The 20,806-nt window shown below is 43.1% G+C and overlaps 1 protein-coding gene across 5 annotated transcripts in view; it reads left to right on the plus strand.

The window, feature by feature from the left end:
• Positions 1–20,806, plus strand: part of slc30a9 (solute carrier family 30 member 9) — a 130,205-nt gene that overhangs the window by 81,201 nt on the left and 28,198 nt on the right. For all 5 annotated transcript variants that reach the window (XM_048530082.1, XM_048530055.1, XM_048530092.1 and 2 more), the window contains one exon: positions 12,533–12,604. In XM_048530082.1, the coding sequence (XP_048386039.1) occupies positions 12,533–12,604 (72 nt within the window). The remainder of the gene's footprint in view (positions 1–12,532; positions 12,605–20,806) is intronic.

Here is a 20,806-nt window from a genome sequence, read left to right on the forward strand (position 1 = left end):
GAAGGCATCCCTAGGTAGCAGCAACGGTTGAATTTCATGTTGAGGGACAGAGGAGTTGAACTAGAACTAACTTTTTTTAAATTGTGAGGGCTTGAAAACGGTTGGGTAAAGTGAATTAGCAAAATAAGTTAATAAACTAGAGATGCAAAGACAAACAAAGGGATAATTCAGAATGCACAGATTAGCTACATTCTAACAAGTAAGAACGTTTCCAAGAAACAGATCCAATGCCCTTGATTAATCAGAAAGCATGAAGATAATTTTGTTTTTAAATTACCCAGTGATATGGGCATCTATGGCTAGGCCAGCATTTATTGCCCATCCCTAATTGAGTGCTAAGTGGGAAGCACTTTTGATGTGGGTCTGGAGCTAGATGTAGGCCAAACCAGGTAAGCTTGGCAGATTTCCTCCTTTTTGAAGGACATTAGTGAACCAGGTGGGTGTTTTTTTTCTGACAATCAGTAATGCTTTCATGATCATCAGTAGACTCTTAATCCCAAATTATTTAATTGAATTCAAATTCCACCATCTGCCTGGTGAGATCTGAATCTGAGTCTCCAGCACATTAGCAGAGTTTGTGAATTAATAGACTGGTGATAATACCACCAGGCCAGTGCGTCCCCCATTAAAGTATCAAACTTGGTGGAGGGGTGAAGTGAAGTTTGCAAAGCAAAGTAAATGAATTGTCAACTAGAGGTTAGTAAGTATGATTATATAACTATTATAGAAACATAGGAGCATGAGTAGGCCATTCAAGTATTTGAGACTGCTCTACCCCTCATGATAATGGCTGATCATTGAGGTTAATATCTTATTACCCCTACTCCTACTCCACTTCCCCTGATCCCTTTGACCAAATGGGCTATATCTACCTTTTGAAAATGCACAATGTTTTGGCTTCAACCACTTTGTGGTTATGAATTCCACAAGCTCACCACTTTCTGGGTAAAGAAATTTCCCATTAGTTCTAAAAGGGTTGACCTTGTCAAGTCTTGTTAGTATTTTATAAATTTTTAAGAGAAAGCCCCCATCCTCTTCATTCTTCTAATCCTCAGTGAATGCAATCCTAACTAACTCAATCTCTCCTCATCTGGCACTTCCGCCATTCCAAGAAACAATTTGGTAAACCTTCACTGCACTTCTTCAATAGCAAGAGCATCCTTCCTTGGATAAGGAGATCAAAACTGCACACAGTATTCCAGAGTTAGTAGGACTGCAGATGCTGGAGAATCTGTGATAACAAGATGTGGAGCTGGATGAACACAGCAGGCCAAGCAGCATCAGAGGAGCATGAAAGCTGACATTTCGGGCCTAGACCCTTCAGTAATTTCTGAAGAAGGATCTAGACCCGAAACGCCAGCTTTCCTGCTGCTTGGCCTGCTGTGTTCATCCAGCTCTACACCCTGTTATCTCACTATATTCTAGGTGTGGCTTCACCAATGCACTGTATGATACAGTAAGTCATTCTTGTTGTGATACACAGGTCCTGTTGCTATGAAGACCAACATACGGTTTTACTCCTTTGCTTACTTTTGAGCAACTGGTGCACAAGAACACTCGGGTCTTGTTGAGTATTCCCTGTCTCAATTACAGCCATTCAAATGATAAGCCTTCCTGTGTTTGCTACCAAAGTGGATAACTTTATATTTATCCACGTTATTGTACATTTGGCCACTCATTCAGCTGTCCAAATCAAACTGCCAACTCTTTTACATCTTTCTCACAGCTTATCCTTCCGCTCAGCTGTGTCATCTGCCAGTTGATATGGTCCATCTAGTTCCTTAATCTAAATCATTTAATGTATATTGCAAATAACTGGGGCCCTAGTACCAATATCTGCAATACCCTACAAGTCGTTGCCTGCCATTCAGAAAAAGACCCATTTATTCCTACTCTTTGTTTCCTGCCTGCTAACCAACTTTCTGTCTCTTTCAAAACACTGTTCCCAACCACATGTTCTTTAATTGTACATAATCTGTTCCCTGAGACTTTGCCCAAAGCCTTCCTAATGACCTACTCTTACGTCTTACGGTCTTATGGAGAGACAACAGTAAGTCTAAGTGTCCTTAGAGAATGTGGTTGGGGAAATAATGGGAAACCAGGAAGAACTGAATAAATTTAGAATACTGTGTCCAATTTTGGGCCCCACACCTCAGGAAGGACACAATGGCCCTGGAGTGTGTCCAGCAGAGATTCACACGGATGATGCCTGGAATGGTAGGTTTGACGTATGATGAACGGCTAAGGATCCTGGGATTAGAGTTTAGAAGGCTGAGGGGAGCTGTAATAGAAACTTACAAGATAACATATGGCTGAGAAAGGGTGGACGCTGGGAAGTTGTTTCCGTTAGGCAGGGAGACTAGAACCCGTGGGCACAGCCTTAGAATTAGAGGGGGTAAATTTAAAATGGAAATGAGACAATATTTCTTCAGCCAGGGAGTGGTGGGCTTGTGGAATTCATTGCCACGGAGTGCAGTGGAGGCTGGGATGTTAAATGCCTTCAAGGCAGAGATTGACAAATTCTTGATCTCACAAGGAATCAAGGGCTACAAGGACAGTGCAGGGAAGTGGAGTTGAAATGTCCATCAGCTATGATTTAAATGGTAGAGTGAACTCGATGGGCCGAATGGCCTTACTTCCACTCCTATGTCTTACAGTCTAAATACTTTGCGTGGACGAGTTGGACTGAAAAATCAGTTTCCATGCTGTACAACTGATTTTATCTGTTCTTGGGAAAATATTAGTTTATTATGAAGGTTGTAATAGAGCATTCAGCAACAAGATATGATCCAGCAGGGTTAGTATGGATTCACAAAGTCAAATCATGCCTGACAAATTACAGTTCTCTGAAGAGGTAAGAAGCAGTATAGATAAAGGGGAACCAAGAGTTATAATATGTTTGGATACCCAGAAGGCATTTGATGAGGTACGATACCTAAGACACCTTCGTAATAAGATAAGGGCTCATGTTCGAAGTATACTAGTTTGGTTTGACAATCAGCTAACAAAGAGAATTTGGTGAAAAGAGGCATTTTCGAAATCGCAAATTGTATCTAGTGGAGTGCCCCAAAGATTCAGGCTAGGGCCAGAATTATTTCTAAAATAAGTAGCTGTTATAGGGGTTTCTATAATTAGGGGGACAGATAGTATCCCATGCAAGCTGGATTGGGAGCCCCGCATGGTGTGTTGCCTGCCTTTGGGCCAGGGTGCAGGACATCTCCGACCGGCTTGAAAGGACATTGGAGATGGAGGGGGAGCATCCAGTTGTTGTGGTCCACATTGGGACTAACAACATAGGCAAAGCCAGGGTAGAGGACCTGTTCAGGGATTATCAAGCACTAGGAAAGAAATTGAAGTACGGGCCCTCAAGCGTCATAATCTCCGGATTATTGCCCGAGCCACGTGCAAATTGGCTTAGGGATAAGAATGTTAGGGAAGTAAACATGTGGCTAAGGGATTGGAGTGGGAAAGAGGGATTCCATTTCATGAGGCATTGGTATCAGTTTTGGAACGGCGGGGGGGAGATCTGTACCGTTCAGACGGTCTCCACCTGAACCGATCTGGAACCAGTGTTCTAGCGAAAAGGATAAATAGGGTGGTCAGCAGGACTTCAGACTTCTGAGTCGGGGGGGGGAAGGGAAAGCGAAAGCGACAGGGAGTATGAAGTTAAATGGAAAGAAAAGCAGCAGAATAGTATGTGTACAGATGGGTTAAGCTCGAGGCAGACTAGGAATGTAGCAAAAAGGAAGGATAACTTAGGACGTCTTTTGATTTTCAATATCTCTAATAATAAGAAAGCATTAGGGCACTTTACCAAAATACTCGTAGTATTTGTAACAAAGTAGATGAATTAATGGCACAAATCGTCTTGAATGATATCTGGCATCACAGAGACATGGTTGCAGGGGGTTCGGGACGGGCAGTTAAACATCCAAGAATTTACAATTTATCGAAAAGACAGGGAGGTGGGCAGAGTGGGTGGGGTTGCCCTGTTAGTTAAGAATGAAATTAAATCTATGGTACTGAATGACATAGGGTCACATGATGGGGAGTCTGTCTGTGTGGGTGGAGCTGAGAAACCATAAAGGCAAAAAATCCATAATGGGAGTTATGTACAGACCTCCTAACAGTGGCCAGGACCAGGGGCGCAAGATGCACCAGGAAATAGAAAGCATGTCAGAAAAGCAAGGTCACGATGATCATGGGGGACTTCAATATGCAGGTAGACTGGGTGAATAATGTTGCTGGTGGATCCAAGGAAAGGGAATTCATGGTATGCTTAGAGTATGGCTTTTTGGAACAGCTTATAATGGAGTCCACAAGGGAGCAGACTATTCTGGACTTAGTGCTATGTAATGAGCCAGATTTTATAAAAGATTTTAAAGTAAGGGAACACTTCGGAGGCAGCGATCATAATATGGTAGAGTTCAGTCTGCAGTTTGAAAGAGAGAAGACAAAATCAGATGTAATGGTGTTACAGTTAAATAAAGGTAATTACAGGGGCATGAAAGAGGAACTGACGAAAATCGACTGGAAGCAGATCCTAGCGGGGAAGACAGAGCAACAATGTCAGGAGTTTCTGGGTGTAATTGAGGACACAGTACAGAGGCTCATCCCAAAGAAAAGAAGGATTATCCGGGAGGGATTAGACAGCCATAGCTGACAAAGGACGTCAGGAAATGTATCAAAGAAAAAGAGACGGCCAAGAGCACTGGGAAATCAGAAGATTGGGAAGGCTACAAAAACAAATGGAGGATAACAAAGAGAAATAAGGAAGGAGAGGATCAAATATGAAGGTAGGCTAGCCAGTAATATTAGAAATGATAGTAAAAGTTTCTTTCAATACATAAGAAACAAACCAGAGGCAAAAGTAGGCATTGGGCCACTCCAAATTGATGCTGGAAGGCTAGTTATGGGAGATAAGGAAATAGCTGAAGAACTTAACAAGTACTTTGCATCAGTCTTCACAGTGGAAGACATGAGTAGTATCCCAACAAATAAGGAGAGTCAGGGGGCAGAGTTCAGTATGGTGAGCGTTACAAAAGAGAAAGTGCTAGAAAAGCTAAAAGGTCTGAAAATTGATCAATCTTCTGGCCCTGATGGGCTACATCCTAGAGTTCTGAGGGAGGTGGCAGAGGAAATAGCGAAGGCATTGGTTGTGATCTTTCAAAAGCCACTGGAGTCAGGGAAAGTCCCAAATGATTGGAAAATGGCTGTTGTAACCCCCTTGTTTAAGAAAGGATCAAGACAAAAAATGGAAAATTAAAGACCGATTAGCCTAACCTCGGTTGTTTGTAAAATTCTAGAATCTATCATTAAGGATGAGATTTCTAAATTCTTGCAAGTGCAGGGTCAGATTAGAACAAGTCAGCATGGATTTAGTAAGGGGAGGTCGTGCCTGACCAACCTGTTAGAATTCTTTGAAGAGGCAACAAGTAGGTTAGACCAGGGAAATCCAATGGATGGTATCTATCTAGACTTCCAAAAGGCCTTTGATAAGGTGCCTCAGAGGACGCTGCTGAGTGAGGTGAGCTACTGGCATGGATTGAGGATTGGCTCTCTGACAGAAGGCAGAGAGTTGGGGTAAAAGGCTGTTTTTCGGAATGGCAACTGGTGACAAGTGGTGTCCCACAGGGCTCAGTGCTGGGACCGCAGCTGTTCACTTTATATATAAATGATCTGGATGAAGGGACTGGGGGCATTCTGGCAAAGTTTGCCGATGAAACAAAGTTAGGTGGACAGGCAGGTAGTACTGAGGAGGTGGAGAGGCTGCAGGAAGATTTAGACAGTTTAGGAGAGTGGTCCAGGAAATGGCTGATGAAATTCAATGTGAGCAAATGTGAGGTCTTGCACTTTGGATAAAAGAATACAGGCATGGACTATTTTCTAAATAGTGAGAAGATCCATAAAGCTGAAGTACAAAGGGATCTGGGAGTGCTAGTCCAGGATTCTCTAAAGGTTAACTTGCAGGTAGAGTCCGTGATTAAGGCGAATGTAATGTTGTCACTTATGTCAAGAGGGTTGGAATATAAAAGCAGCGGTGTGCTTCTGAGACTTTATAAAGCTCTAGTTAGGCCCCATTTAGAATACTGTGCCGAATTCTGGGCCCCACTCCTCAGGAAGGATATCCTGCATCTGGAATGTGTCCAGCGGAGATTCACACGGATGATCCCTGGAATGGTAGGCCTAATGTACGATGAATGGCTGAGGATCCTGGGATTGTATTCATTAGTGTTTAGAAGGTTGAGGGGAGATCTAATAGAAACATCCAAGATAATGCATGGCTTAGAAAGGGTGGATGCTAGGAGGTTGTTTCCAGTAGGTGGGGAGACTAGGGCCCGTGGGCACCGCCTTAAAATTAGAGGGGGTAAATTTAGAACGGAAATGAGGAGACATTTCTTCACTCAGACAGTGGTGGGCCTGTGGAATTCATTGCAATGGAGTGCAATGGAAGCCGGGACGTTAAATGTCTTAAAGGCAGAGATTGATAATTTCTTGATCTCACAAGGAATTAAGGGCTACAGGGAGAGTGTGGGTAAGTGGAGTTGAAATGCCCATCAGCCATGATTAAATGGTGGAGTGGACTCGATGGGCTGAATGGCCTTACTTCCACTCATGTCTTATTTTAAGACTTGGATGATGGAAGGGAATGTGTTTTATCAAGTTGTGGATGACTGTCCAAAATTAGGTAGCAAGATAAGTGGTGAGGATGTCAGGGAGTGCGAATGATGATTTTGATAGGTTGTGTGAGTTGTCAAAAACTTGACGGATGGAATATAGTGTGGGAAATGTGAAATTATGTACTTTGGCAGGAAGAATAGAAGAGCTAACTATTACCTAAATGGGGAAAGACTCTGAAAGCTGCAGCACAGTGATTTAAGAACCCAAGTTCATGACCCATAAAAAGAAAAACATCCTAGTTTGGTAGGTTATAGGGAAAATAAATGGAATGTTGGCTTTTATGTCAAAGGGAATGTAGTGAACAAGAACAGAGTTGCTGGAAAAACTCAGCAGGTCTGGCATCATCTGTGAAGAAAAAAAAAATCAGAGTTAACGTTTCGGGTCTGGTGATCCTTCCTCATCAACCAGACCCAAAATGTTAGCTTAGTTTGTTTTTTCTTTACAGACGTTGCCAGGCCTGCTGAACTTTACCAGCAACTTAGTTTTTGTTCCTGATTTATAGCATCTGCAGTTCTTTCGGTTTTTATACAAATAGTGAAGTCTTGCTAAAACTATGCAAGGCACTAATCAGAATAGGACTGGAATATGGAGAGGGTTTTTCGGTCCCCTTATCTGAAGAAAAATAGAAAATAGGAACATGACTAGACCATTTGGTACTTCAGCCTTGCTCCGCTATTCAGTACGATCATGACTGATCATCAGACTCAATACTCCGTTCCTGCTTTCAACCTGTACCTTTTGTTCTGTTTACTTGTAAGAACATGCAATGTTTTGGCCTCAACCACTTGTGGCAGAGAATTCCACAACCTTACCAATCTCTGGGTGAAGAAATTTCTCCTCCTTTCCATCATAAATGGCTCTGGATGTGAGTTTGCTCGCTGAGCTGGAAGGTTCGTTTTCAGACATTTCGTCACCATTCTAGGTAACATCATCAGAGAGCCTCCGACGAAGCACTGGTGTTATGTCCCGCTTTCTATTTATCTGGTTAGGTTTCCTTGGGTTGGTGATGTCATTTCCTGTTCTTTTTCTCAGGGGTTGGTAGATTGATTTGGAGCCAATGTGTTTGTTGATGGAGTTCCGGTTGGAATGCCATGCTTCTAGGAATTCTCGTGCATGTCTCTGTTTGCCTTGTCCTAGGATGGATGTGTTGTCCCAATCAAAGTGGTGTCCTTCCTTATCTGTATGTAAGGATACGAGTGATAGTGGGTCATGTCGTTTTGTGGCTAGTTGATGTTCATGTATCCTGGTGGCTAGCTTCCTGCCAGTTTGTCCAATGTAGTGTTTGTCACAGTTCTTGCAAGGTATTTTGTAGATGACGTTTGTTTTGTTCGTTGTCTGTATAGGGTCTTTTAAGTTCATTAGCTGCTGTTTTAGTGTGTTGGTGGGTTTGTGGGCTACCCTGATGCCAAGAGGTCCGAGTAGCCTGGCAGTCATTTCGGAAATGTCTTTGATGTAGGGGAGAGTGGTTATGGTTTCTGAGCCCGTTTTGTCTGTTTGTTTGGGTTTATTGCTGAGGAATCAGCGGACTGTGTTCATTGGGTACCCATTCTTTTTGAATACGCTGGATAGGTGATTTTCCTCTGTGCTGCAGTGTGTGGTGGCTCGTTGGAATAATGTTCTAATGCAGCTTCGTTTGTGGGTGTTGGGCTGGTTGCTCCTGTAGTTCAGTATTTGGTCCGTATGTGTTGTTTTCCTGTAGACGCTGGTTTGAAGTTCCCCATTGGCTGTTCGCTCTACTGTGACATCTAGGAATGGCAGTTTGTTGTTGTTTTCCTCCTCTTTTGTGAATGTTATGCCAGTAACGGCATTATTGATGGTCTTGAAGGTTTCCTCTAATTTGTCTTGTTTAGTGATGACAAAGGTGTCATCTACATAGCGGACCCAAAGTTTGGGTTGGATGATCGGCAGAGCTGTTTGTTCGAGTCTCTGCATTACTGCCTCTGCTAAGAACCCTGATATCGGAGATCCCATGGGTGTCTGTTGGTTTGTCTGTGGGCTTTGTTATTGAAAGTGAAGTGGGTGGTGAGGCATAGGTCCACTAGCTTGATGATGTTGTCCTTGCTGATGAGGTTGGTGGTGTCTGGTGTCTTTGTTTTCGGTTCTTCTAATAGTGTAGTCAGTGTTTCTTTGGCCAGGTTGAGGTTGATGGATGTGAACAGGGCTGTTACGTTAAAGGAGACCATTATTTCATCCTCTTCTATCTTGGTGTCTTTGGTGTTCAGGAATTCTTGGGTGGAGTGAATGGAGTGGTGGGAGTCTTCTACTAGGTGTTTTAGTCTTTGGTGTAGTTCCTTGGCTAATCTGTAGGTTGGTGTTCCAGGTAGCGACACTATGGGTCTGAGGGGGGCTCCTGGTTTGTGAATTTTTGGTAGTCCATAGAAGCGTGGTGTGTTGGATCCATCTGGTTTCATTTTTTAGAAGTCTCTCTTGTTTAATTCTCCAGATTTTTGAAGTTTTTTTGAGTAAGGCTGTGATTAGCTTCTCTCGTTGCGGGGTCGGGTCTATCGCCACCTGTTGGTAGGTGTCGGTATCTGCAAGCAGTGCGTTCGCTTTCTCGATGTAGTCTGTTCGGTTTAAGATGACTGTCGAGCGTCCTTTGCCTGCAGGTAGGATAACGATGTTTTTATCTTTTTTGAGTCCTTTTAAGGCTTTCCTTTCTTGTGTATTGAGTGTGTTTTCTTCCTTTTTCCTGCTTAGTGTTGGTGCGACTGTCTGTCTGATGGTCTGCTGGGTTTCTTCTGTGAGTTTGTTGTCTTTCAGTGTTGCTTCTAACGCTGCTAAGAAATCTTTCTTGTCCGCATTCCGGAAGCCGTCTCAGTAAAAGGATTAAATTACGGCTTCCGGGATGCCAATCTACCATCCCCTGAGAAAAAGAACAGGAAATGACATCACCAACCCAAGGAAACCTATCCAGATAAATAGAAAGTGGGACATAACGCCAGTGCTTTGTCGGAGGCTCACTGATGATGTTACCTAGAATGGTGACGAAACGTCTGAAAACGAACCTTCCAGCTCAGTGAGCAAAGTCTCATCCAGAACCTCAACCTGAGCTACAAATCTTCTCAAAACTCGCTATCATAAATGGCTTATCCCAGACCTTTGGGGTTACAGTCGAAAGATTTCTAGACTCCCTGATCATTCGGAATATTCTTCCTATATTTATCCTGTTTAGTCCAGTTAGAATTTTCTAGGCTTCTCTGAAATGCCCTATCATCATCTAAACTCCAGTAAATATTGGTTGAATTGACCCAGTGTCTCTTCATACATCAGTTCTGCCCAGGAAAGCTGCACTTTATATTGAAAGCAATCCAGAGAAAATTCACTTGTTGATTCCTGGTATGGAGGGCTTTTCCTACTCAGAGAGGTTGAGGAAGTTGGGCTTGTAGTCGTTGGATTTTTGGAATGCGAGGAGATCTCACTGAAACAGACAGGTTTCTTTCGGAGGCTTGATAAGGAAGGTACAGAGACTGGCTGCACAGCTTTGTCCTGGGGCTTATACTTGCTTGAATGTACTTGGCTTTAATTAATCTCTTCAGTGTTGCATCCTCAAACTTCTGGTATAGGATGAACTCTAGCTGTTCTCTAAGGTAATTTAGTTCACTCTATACCTTTCCCTTCTCAAAAGACCAAAAGAGATGTACAGCATGAAAACAGGCCATTTGGCTGTCCAAGCCTGCGCTGCTGATCATGCCCCGACTAAACATTTAAAAAAAAAACACCTGCCCTTATTCAGTATGTATCCCTCTATTACCTTCCTATTCATGTAACCGTCCAGATGCCTTATAAATGTTACTATCTTGCCTACTTCCGCCACCTCTTGCAGTGCATTCCAGGCTCCTGCCACTCACTGCTTAAAAAAACATGCCCTGCACATCTCCGTTAAAGTTTTCCACTCTCACCTTGAACATGTACCCCCTGGTAATTGAAACTTCCCTAAGAAAAAGCTTCTAACTAACCACCCCCTATGCCTCTTATAATTTTATAAACTTCTATCAGATCTCGTCTCAGCTGCAGTCTTTTCAGTTTTAAAAAAATACAATTCTAGTTTTTTTGACCTTTCCTCATAGCCAATGCTGTCAACCAGGCAACGCCGTGGTAAACTTTCTTTGCACACTCTCCAAAGCTTCCATGTCCTTCTAATAGTGTGGCAACCAAAACCGAACGTAATACTCCAGATGTGGCCTAACAAGGGTTTTATATAGATGCGACGTGTTTTGCCAACTTTTGTACTCCAACTGATGAAGGCAAGCATGCTATATGCCTTCTTAATCACCTTGGCCGCTTGTGTTGCCACTTCTAGGGAACTGTGGACCTGCACACTCCGATCCATCAGTATATTAATATTCCGAAGGGTTCTGCCACACAGTACAATTTACAGCTAAATTTGATCCTTCGAAATGCATCCCCTTGCATTTGTCTGGATTAAACGCCATCTGCCATTTGTGGCCAAGTCGCCAAACATCTATATCTTGTATTCTTTTACAGTGGTTGGCACAACAGAAACTCCACTAATCTTCGTGTTATCTGCAAACTTACTAATCAGACCACCCACATTTTCTTCCACATGATTTTTATATCCTACTAACAGCAGAGGACCTAAGTCTGATCCCTGTGGAACACCACTACTTAGAGTCTCTGTTTTGAAAAACACCCTTCCGCTGCTATTACCAAGCCAGTCTTGTATCCATCTAACCAGTCCAGTCCCAATCCGTTGTGATCTTAGTTATTGTACCAATCTGCCATGTGGGATTTTATCAAATATGTTACTAAAGTCCATATAAACTATACCCACAACATTTCCCTTATCTTTGTCACCTCTTCAAATAATTCAGTCAGGTTGGTGAGACTTGACCTTCCCTGTACAAAGCCATGTTGCCTGTTACTAACTAGCCTCTTTTCTTCCAAATGTGCATATATCTTATCCCTCAGTATGTTCTTTAAGAGCTTCGCTACCACAGATGTCAGGCTCACCAGCCGATAATTTCCTGGATTATCCGGGCTTCCTTTCTTAAACAAGAGAACAACATTGGCTAATCTCCAGTCCTCTAGAACCTTGCCTGCAGCCAAAGGAGATGTGAAGATATCTGCTAATGCCCACGCTATTTTCTCCCTTGCCTCTTCGCAGCAACCTGAGATAGATCTCATTTGGTCCTAGGGACTTGTCCACCTAAATGCAGGAGTACCTGTGAACGCAGCCATTCAATTTCAAAAACTTCATAGGACTTTTTCAAACTCAAAGTCAAAACTGAAAGAGGACTGCTTCTTTAAACAATTGGTTTTTCCAATAAATCTTAAAAAAGTTCCCTAATCTCATACAAACCTTTACCCCATTATTTATAATTGTGATATCTCAAAAGATTGTACAATAAACAAAAGCCCTTAGTGGTGCATAAACCTCTTCCCTTTAAAGCTTAGCCTCAAAGTGTATTTAGAGTAACCACCATGGAAACAGAAATGCCTCCAAATTAGTTATTAACCCCAGACAGACGCCTTACTGGTTATTAACTTAAAAACAAGAAAGCCAGACCTACAATTAAGAATAAAATATAAAAAAACCTACAGTTGACACGTGTTTTGTGGTTACAGGTAATGCGTCTGAATATCCTGCTCGCGATCCTACTTTGTAAATATCATTACTTTTTGCGCTCAGTATTTTTGTTTATCGTTAGAAAATGAATTGTTTGTTTCATTTATGCATACTTTTCAATTACGTTATCTTTGTAGTATTTTTTAAAGTTTCTGTTTGCTTGGCGTGTTCATTTCTTGTATGTAAATTTTGCTGATATAAACGATAAGATTTAATTTTCCAGGTAAAGTATGTTCACAAATTTCTGTTGTATTTTTCTTACAGCAACACTTATAGTTGCAGTAAATGAACTCCGAAAGAATGCTCGAGCTAAAGGAATAACGTTATATCAGTACGGTATGCCAATTTTATTTCTAATACTATCATACAAATTTTTTAAAGAACCCCAACTGCTGTGCACGATATAAAACATCCTGATGCATGTGTGGGGCCGGGAAGATTTTCAAAGCTGAATAGCTATTTACTGAGACAAGGTGTAGAGCTGGATGAACACCGGCCAAGCAGTATCAGAGGAGCAGGAAAGCTGACGTTTCGGGTCTAGACCCTTTGTCAGAAATGGGGAGGGAAAGGGGATTCTGAAATAAATAGGGAGAAAGGGTGAGGCAGATAGAAGATGGGTATGAGCTGCTGTTCCTGCAACCTTCAGAGCATCGTTGTGGCATGGCAGGAGGCCCATGTTGTCTGAAGAATGGGAGGGGGAGTTGAAATGGTTTGCGACTGGGAGGTGCAGTTCATTGGTGCGAACCGAGCATAGGTGTTTCACAAAGTAGTCCCCAAGCCTCCGCTTGGTTTCCCCGATATAGAGGAGGCCACAGTGGATTCAGTATACTATGTTAGCAGATGTGTAGGTGAACATCTGTTTGATGTGAAAGGTCGTCTTCAGGCCTGGGATGGTGGTGAGGGAGGTGCTGCAGGGGCAGGTGTAGCACTTTGTGCGGTTGCAGTGAAAAGTGCTGGGGGTGGTGATGTTGGTGGGGAGAGTGGAGTGGACAAAGAAGTCATGGAGAGAGTGGTCCCTCCAGAAAGCAGATAAGGGTGGGGAGGGAAAAATGTCTTTGGTGGGGTTGGATTGCACATGGCGGAAGCATCGGAGGATGATGCATTGGATCTGGAGGTTAGTGGGGTGGTGCGTGAGGATGAGGGGGATTCTGTTTTGATTATTCCTGTGGGGAAGAGGTGTGAGGGGTGAGTTGGGGAACATGTGAGAGACACGGTCGAGGTAATTTTTGACCACTTTCGAGGGGAAGTTGCGGTCCTTGAAAAACTAGGACATCTCAGATATCTGAGAGTGGAATGTCTCATCTCGGGAGCAGATGCAGTGGAGGCAAAGGAATTGGGAATAGGGTGAGGCCTTTTTACAAGAAGGTGGGTGAGAAGAGATACTCTAGAGTAACTGTAGGTGTCGGTAGGCTTGAAATGGATATCGGTTTCCAGGTGGTTGCCAGAGATGGAAATAGAGGTCCAGGAAAGTGGGAGAGGTATCGGAGATGGCCCAGGTGAACTTAAGGTTGGTGTGGAATGTGTTAATGAAGTGGATGAACTATTTAAGCACCTCATGGGAGCACGAGGGGTGCTGATACAGTCATTGATGTAACGGAGGAAGAGGTGGGGGATAGGGCCAGTGTAGATTTGGAGGGATTGTTCCACGTATCCTACAAAGAGGCAGGCATTGCTTGGACCTGTGCGGGTATCTGTGGCTACCCCCTTTGTCTGTAGGAAGTGGGAGGAATGGAAGGAGAAGTTGTGAAGGGTGAGGACAAGTTCAACTCAGCAGATAAGGGTGTCAGTGGAGGGGGACTGGTTGGGCCTGGAGGCCATTTACTGGAGGTGTTGATATAAATGGGGAACATATATGGTTTAATTGACAAATTAAATACAGGCAAAAAAGTACTAGTGATCCATTCTTCTTTTTGCATATGAGATTCCTTTAATTAAAGATCTAGTAAATTTCCTGTTCCTTCCACTGATTTGACTTGCAGGTGAGCATTTTAAAGGATAGAAGTAGAAATGCAACTCCATTCAAATTTCATAAAGGACCAGTAACAGCTAGAAATAATCTTCAGTTCTCATTAATCATAAGAATTTGGAATGTTTTCTGTTTCGTTAGTGTTCAGTGCCATCATGACTCCTTGAATGGTGAAACAGTCCATACTCGTGTACACTTGGGCCTGAAGACATTGAGGCTTGGGGTGATGAATAAGGAGTAGCGTGTGTAGTACAAGTGCTAGACAGTAATCAACTCCAAGGGAAAATGGAGTCATATCCCCATGATATAATACAGTGAAGAACTGAGGATGGTGTCAATTAAGGAAACACAGAAATTGCTGAGAGGCAATGGCATAGGAGGTGGTGGTGTAGTGTCATATCTAGACTGTTGAGCCAGAAACTCAGATATTCTGAGGACCTAGGTTCAAATCATGATGGCCGGAAGAAGAAAATTTGGAATTAAGAATCTATTGATGACTGTGAAGCCGTTATCAATTATTAAAAAGATGCACGTGGTTCACTAATGTCCTTCAGGGAAGGAAATCTGCCAGCCTCACCTGATGTGGCCTATATGTAACTTGTGGTTGACTCTCTCAATTTCAGCCTTCTGAAATTGCCTAGCAAGCTACTCCGTTGTATTAAGCACTGCAAAGTCTCAATAAAGAAATGAAACTGGGCGGACCATCTGGTATTGGCCTAAACACCGGAAAAGACAATGGCAGAAATAACCCTGTTAACTCTACAAACCCCTCCATCTAGGGGTGACTGCCAGAATTGTCGAGGTGTCTTTCAGGCTAATCAAGCTACAGGCTGACATAACCATGCTCATGGAATCATAGCTCACAATGACCATAGACAATAGGTGCTGGAGTAGGCCATTCGACCCTTCGAGCCAGCACCACCATTCATTATGATCATGGCTGATCATCCACAATCAGTATCCTGTTCCTGCCTTATACCCATAACACTTGATTCCACTATCTTTAAGAGCTCTAACGATCTCTTTCTTGAAAGTATCCAGAGAGTTGGCCTCCACTGCCTCTGGGATAGAGCATTCCATATATCCACCACTGTCTGGGTGAAGAAGTTTTTCCTCAACTCTGTTCTAAATGGCCTACCCCTTATTTTTAAACTGTGTCCTCTGGTTCTGGACTTACCCATCAGCGGAAACATGCTTCCTGCCTCCACAGTGCCCAATCCCTTAATAATCTTATGTGACTCAATCAGATCCCCTCTCATCCTTCTAAACTCAAGTGTATACAAGCCCAGTTGCTCCAATCTTTAAACATGTGATAGTCCCGCCATTCTGGGAATTGACCTCGTGTCCCAGATACTGCCATCTGTTCTACCACTTGCAGCACAAACTCAGCAGAGGTGGTGGCAAAGCGGCATACATTTGAGCAGGATCTGCCTTGGGAGTCCTTAGCATTGACTTCAGATCCTGTGAAGTTTTGTGGCTTCAGGTCATATATGGGCAAGGAAACATACTGATGGTACCAGGTTACATCCTCCCTTAGCTGCTGAAAGAGTACTCCTCCATGTTGAACAACTCCAGAAGAAAGCAGCAAGGGTGGCAAGGGCACTGAATACAACCTGGATAGGGAATTTGTGCGGTCTACCAAGAGTGGCTTGGTAGTAGCACTTCTAGTTAAGTTGGTTGGGTTCTTAAGGGCAGCTGCTTGACTGAGTCTGCAACAAGTGGTGAGGGAACCAACAAGAGGGTAAAACATACTACTTGCTTACCAGTTTGACAGCTGCAAATGTATTTGTCCGCGACAGTATTGGTAAGACTGACCACCGCACAGTCTTTGTGGAAATGAGGTGTTGCCTCACATTGCGAATATCCTCCATGTTGTGCTGACTGGTGACAACACGGTATCAGACTTCAAACAGATCTAGCAACTCAAGATTGGGTAGCCATGAGGCATTCTGGGCAATCATGAGCAGCAGAATTGTGCTCTAGCACAATTTGTAATCTCTTGGTATATCCCCCACTCAGCCATTGCCATCAAGCCAGGGGATCACCCCCCCCCCCCCCCCCCCCAAACTATGGTTCCTACTATCAGATGTCAGTCTTCTGCCAATTTGATTCACTTCATGTGATATCATGAAAGAGGTGGAGGTACTGGATATTACAAAGGCTCTGGGCCCCGACACAACTTCTGGCAAAATACTGAAGACTTGTGGTCCAATATTGTCTGCTTCCCAGTCACGCTGTTCCAGTACAGTTAGAACATGGGCATTTACCCAGCAATGTGAAAAGTTGCACAAGGATATACTGCACATACAAGGTTTGGCAATTCCCTTTCAACTAATTATTGCTCCATCAATCTACTGTTGATCGTTACTAAAGTAATGGAAAGTGTCATTATCAACAGTGCTATCAGTAATAACATGCTCATTGGCACCCAGTATGGTTTTGCTAGGCACATTCAGCTTTAGACCTCATTACAGCCTTGCTTCACATGTGGGGTGGCACTGTCTCGCAATGGTTAGCACTGCTGCCACACAGCACCTGGGACCCAGGTTTGATCTCAGCCTTGGGCGACTGTTGAGTTTGCACCTTCTTCCTGTGTCTGCATAGGTTTCCTCCCATGTTGTAAAACTGCAGATTAGGTGGATTGGTCATGCTAAATTGCCTTGCAGTACCCAGGGATGAGCAGGCGAGGTGGATTAGCCATTGCAAATACGGGTTAACAGGTATAGAGTGGATGGGGATGGGCTGGGGGATGGGTCTGGGAGGGATGCTCTTCAGAGGTTCTGTGTGGACGTGATGGGATGAATGGCCCCTTTCTGCACTGAGATTCTGTGATTCTATGGATTACAGAGTTGAGGTGAGTGACAGCCTTTGACATCATGACATCAAGGCTGTATTTGACTAAGTGTGGCTTCAAGGAGACTTTCAATTCTGGAACCTGTTTGAAGTCATATCAGGCACATAGGAAGAAGACTGTGGTTATTGGAGGTCCCTCATCTTGGCTACAGGGCATTCCTGTAGATGATCAGGGTAATGTCCTCGGCCGAACCATCTGCTGCTTCATCAATAATCAACCCTCCATCTTAAGTCAGAAGTGGGAATGCAGGTTGATGGTCGCAAATGTTCAGCACCATTCGCCACTCCTCGGATACTGAAGCAGTTCAAAAGCAACAAGACCCGGTCTCTATTCAGGTTTGGGTTGACAATTGGCAAGCTAACATTCACGTCCTCGAAAAGCCAAATAATTATAAAAGTAAAAGTTTCCAGTATCCAGGATAAAGCAGCTAGCTTGACTGACAGTGCATCCACTCCCTCCACCACCACTGGTCAGCACCAGTAATGTGTACTATCTACAAGATGCACTGCTGAAATTCATCCAAAGATTCTTAGACAGCACCTTTCAAACCTCGACCACTCCCATCCAAAAGGACAAGGGCAGCAAATCATAGAATTCCTACAGTGTGGAAACAGGTCCTTCAGTCCAACAAGTCACACTGTCCCTTGGAGCATCCCACCCAGACCCATCCCCCATAACCCACCTAATCTACACATCCCTGAACACTACAGGCAATTTAGCATGGCCAATCCATCTAACCTGAACATCTTTGGACTGTGGGAGTGAACTGGAGCACCAGAGGAAACCCACACAGACACAGGGAGATTGTGCAAACTTCACACAGTCAGTCGCCCAAGGGTAGAATCAAACCTGGGTCCCTGGCACTGAGGCTGCAGTGCTATTCACTGAGCCACCGTGCTAATACATGTGAGCACCACCACTTGCAAGTTCCCCTCTACGCCACTCAGTATCCTGACTTGGAAATGTATTGCAGTTCTTTCACTGTTGTTGGGTCCATATCTTGGAACTCCCTAATGGCATTGTGGGTTTACCTACAGCACATGGACTGCACCAGTTCAAGAAGGTAGCTCATCATCACCTTTTCAAGGATAACTAGGGATGCAGCAGGGGTGGACTAGGCCAGCTAGCAGAACCCACAATCAGAGAAAGCGAAAAAAAAACTCAGCAAGTCTGACAGCATCTGAAGAGAGAAAGCTAAGTTAAAGTTTCAAGTCCATTGACCCTTCACAATGCCTTTCTTCTACAGAAAGGTCACTGAATTCTCTTTCTTCACATCTTATGATATTCCACTGTGTTACCAACCCCCTTAAGCCTGTGCGTCCTCGGGATTCTATTAGCCGGCAAATTAATTGAATTAGTGATATAAACACTCACTCTGGCTACAACAGCTGGACAGAAGCCTGGTACTTCACAGCTCCCCAGAGTTTGCCCTCTGTCTGCAGGATACATGTGGGGAGTACAAATAAACATACAAATTGGGAGCAAGAATAGACCCTTCAGTCTCTGCCATTTGATAAAATTTATGTTTGTTCCGATTGTTAGCTGAAAGTTTGAAGGACTAGCCTCGACTTGCCTGATCAATTCAGCTCCACAGCGCTTATGTCTCAACATTATAGCTTGCTTGATGAACATTTGCAGCCACCACCTTCGTATTCAAACTTGCAATTCTTTCAACAGCACCAGACTTTTACAACTTATAAGGTCAAGGACCACAGATTCATGGGCATTCCATAATCTACAAAATTCCTTTCATGTCTCTCCCTGTACTGACTTGAAACTGTATTGCTGCTGCTTCTTGCAAGTCACCAAGTCAAAACCCTGGAACTCCCTCTCTAACAATACATTTATCCCTATACTTGATAGACTGTCAATGAGTCAAGAATGCGTGACTCTATCTTCTAAAGGCAAGTTGGGGATGGGCAATAAATACTGACGTTGCCCCTCATGCACGGTTTTCTATCAATCAGCAAATCATTCTACTTAATGCTGTTCCTAATCATGTTTTTGGCATTTGTTGATTTTTAATAAAAATCCTTATGCTGTTTTTTTATTTCAAGGCCTTGACATGATTCGTGTTTCAATTGCACCATCCATTACCTGCAACCATTTTGTTACATTCCGGGCCCACACTATTTCTCGGGTCACCACTTGCCTTCCCCCACCACAGTCCTATCCACAGTGGAGGCTATGGCTAGAATATAAGCGGGACCTTGTGAATGACTGATACCCAGCTAAGAAACTTGCAATTAGCACAAACTCAAGAGACAAAGAATGGGGTGCCGTGCACATTAAAGTTCAGTAGACTAGTTTGATCAAACTGTTCACAATCCATCTCCCATTGAGACAATTGGAGTATTCCAGATTCACTGACAGTTTAAATGCTGGTCACCTTTTTGCTGATGTAGGGCAGCTGGAGGTTGAACATTGCAGAATCCATTGATGATTAGGATCCTTACAAATAAACCGGTTCCTGTGTTTTGCAGTCAAGAAATACTCGTATAAAAATAAGAATCCTACGTTGGTAGTAGGACCCAGTTTATAATTTAAAAATTGGTGGCATTGTGTACAATCTGGCCAGTTTTTTTCCTAGTCTTTGAGCCCTCATAATGACCAGTTTTTAAGTTTTTAAGTTCTTGGTCACTTAAACCACAGACTATTATAGAAGAATTTCTCTGGAACTAGGAAGAGTACTAATGGTCTGCTGCTTTCCAAGTCCTGTTACAGCATGCTGTCATTCTTACACTTGACCTCAACTAGGATTGTTGTTGTTGCTATGTTGATATCAATCAATGGAAGGCAGTTCAGTGAACTAAAAAATGTGTATCTGCTGTCAGTTATCAATTTATAAAGGGCTGTGATTACTATAAAGCAAAAGCCTGATCTTAGTATTTTAGTATATTAGATATTTAGTATTTTTGGTATCATTCTAGCAGATCAGTTTCTCAGCAAGTACTGATAATCACATTACTTCAGGCAGGTACTGAATCAGTAACATTTTTGAACTGCATTTCATCATTTTCTTTTGCTCCAAGACTTAATACAATGATTGTGTGTCACGACGGTGAAACTGTAATGCCACCAATTGCACCTGAAAGTACAATGCTTATATGTAAAAATTTAGAAGGCCATCAAAATTGAAAAATGTTATGTCAAAAAACAGCTCATCACCATCCTTTTGAATTCAGAGATGGGCAATAAACATCGGTTTTGCCAGTGAAGCTGACACCAGTAATATTTTAAGTTTCATAGGTTTATAATTATTGGCCGAAGTAAACTGGAATTGATTGACAAGATTTTCATCAAGCAATGGGTTCCTCAGTTGCAAGTTTTCCTGATTCTGTCTCCTTTCCGAAGGACCCTGCTCACCCTATTTTTGTCAGTAATGTGCATGGATGGACATCATATATCACCGCTGAAGGCTGGCTTGAAGGCCCATCTCAATTTATTGTGACATTGGCCTAATTGTAATGACTATTTGCACCCCATAACTTTCGCAACTTTGTCATTACTCCATGCACCTGCCATTTTCATTTTGATTCTGTGCACAGCAGATACTTGATGAGCCATTGGCAAATGTTTGACGTGATCCTGAGAGAGGCAAGCAGATGTGTTCAAAAAATCTTGGTTGAAATAAACCCTTTAATCACAAAACTGTCACTTATGCATAGTCATTCATCTTCATCTTTATTATTAATGAAAGCTCTAATCCAGTTCATGC

The sequence above is a fragment of the Stegostoma tigrinum genome, chromosome 1 (genome assembly GCF_030684315.1).
Source record: "Stegostoma tigrinum isolate sSteTig4 chromosome 1, sSteTig4.hap1, whole genome shotgun sequence".
Lineage (NCBI taxonomy): Eukaryota > Metazoa > Chordata > Chondrichthyes > Orectolobiformes > Stegostomatidae > Stegostoma > Stegostoma tigrinum.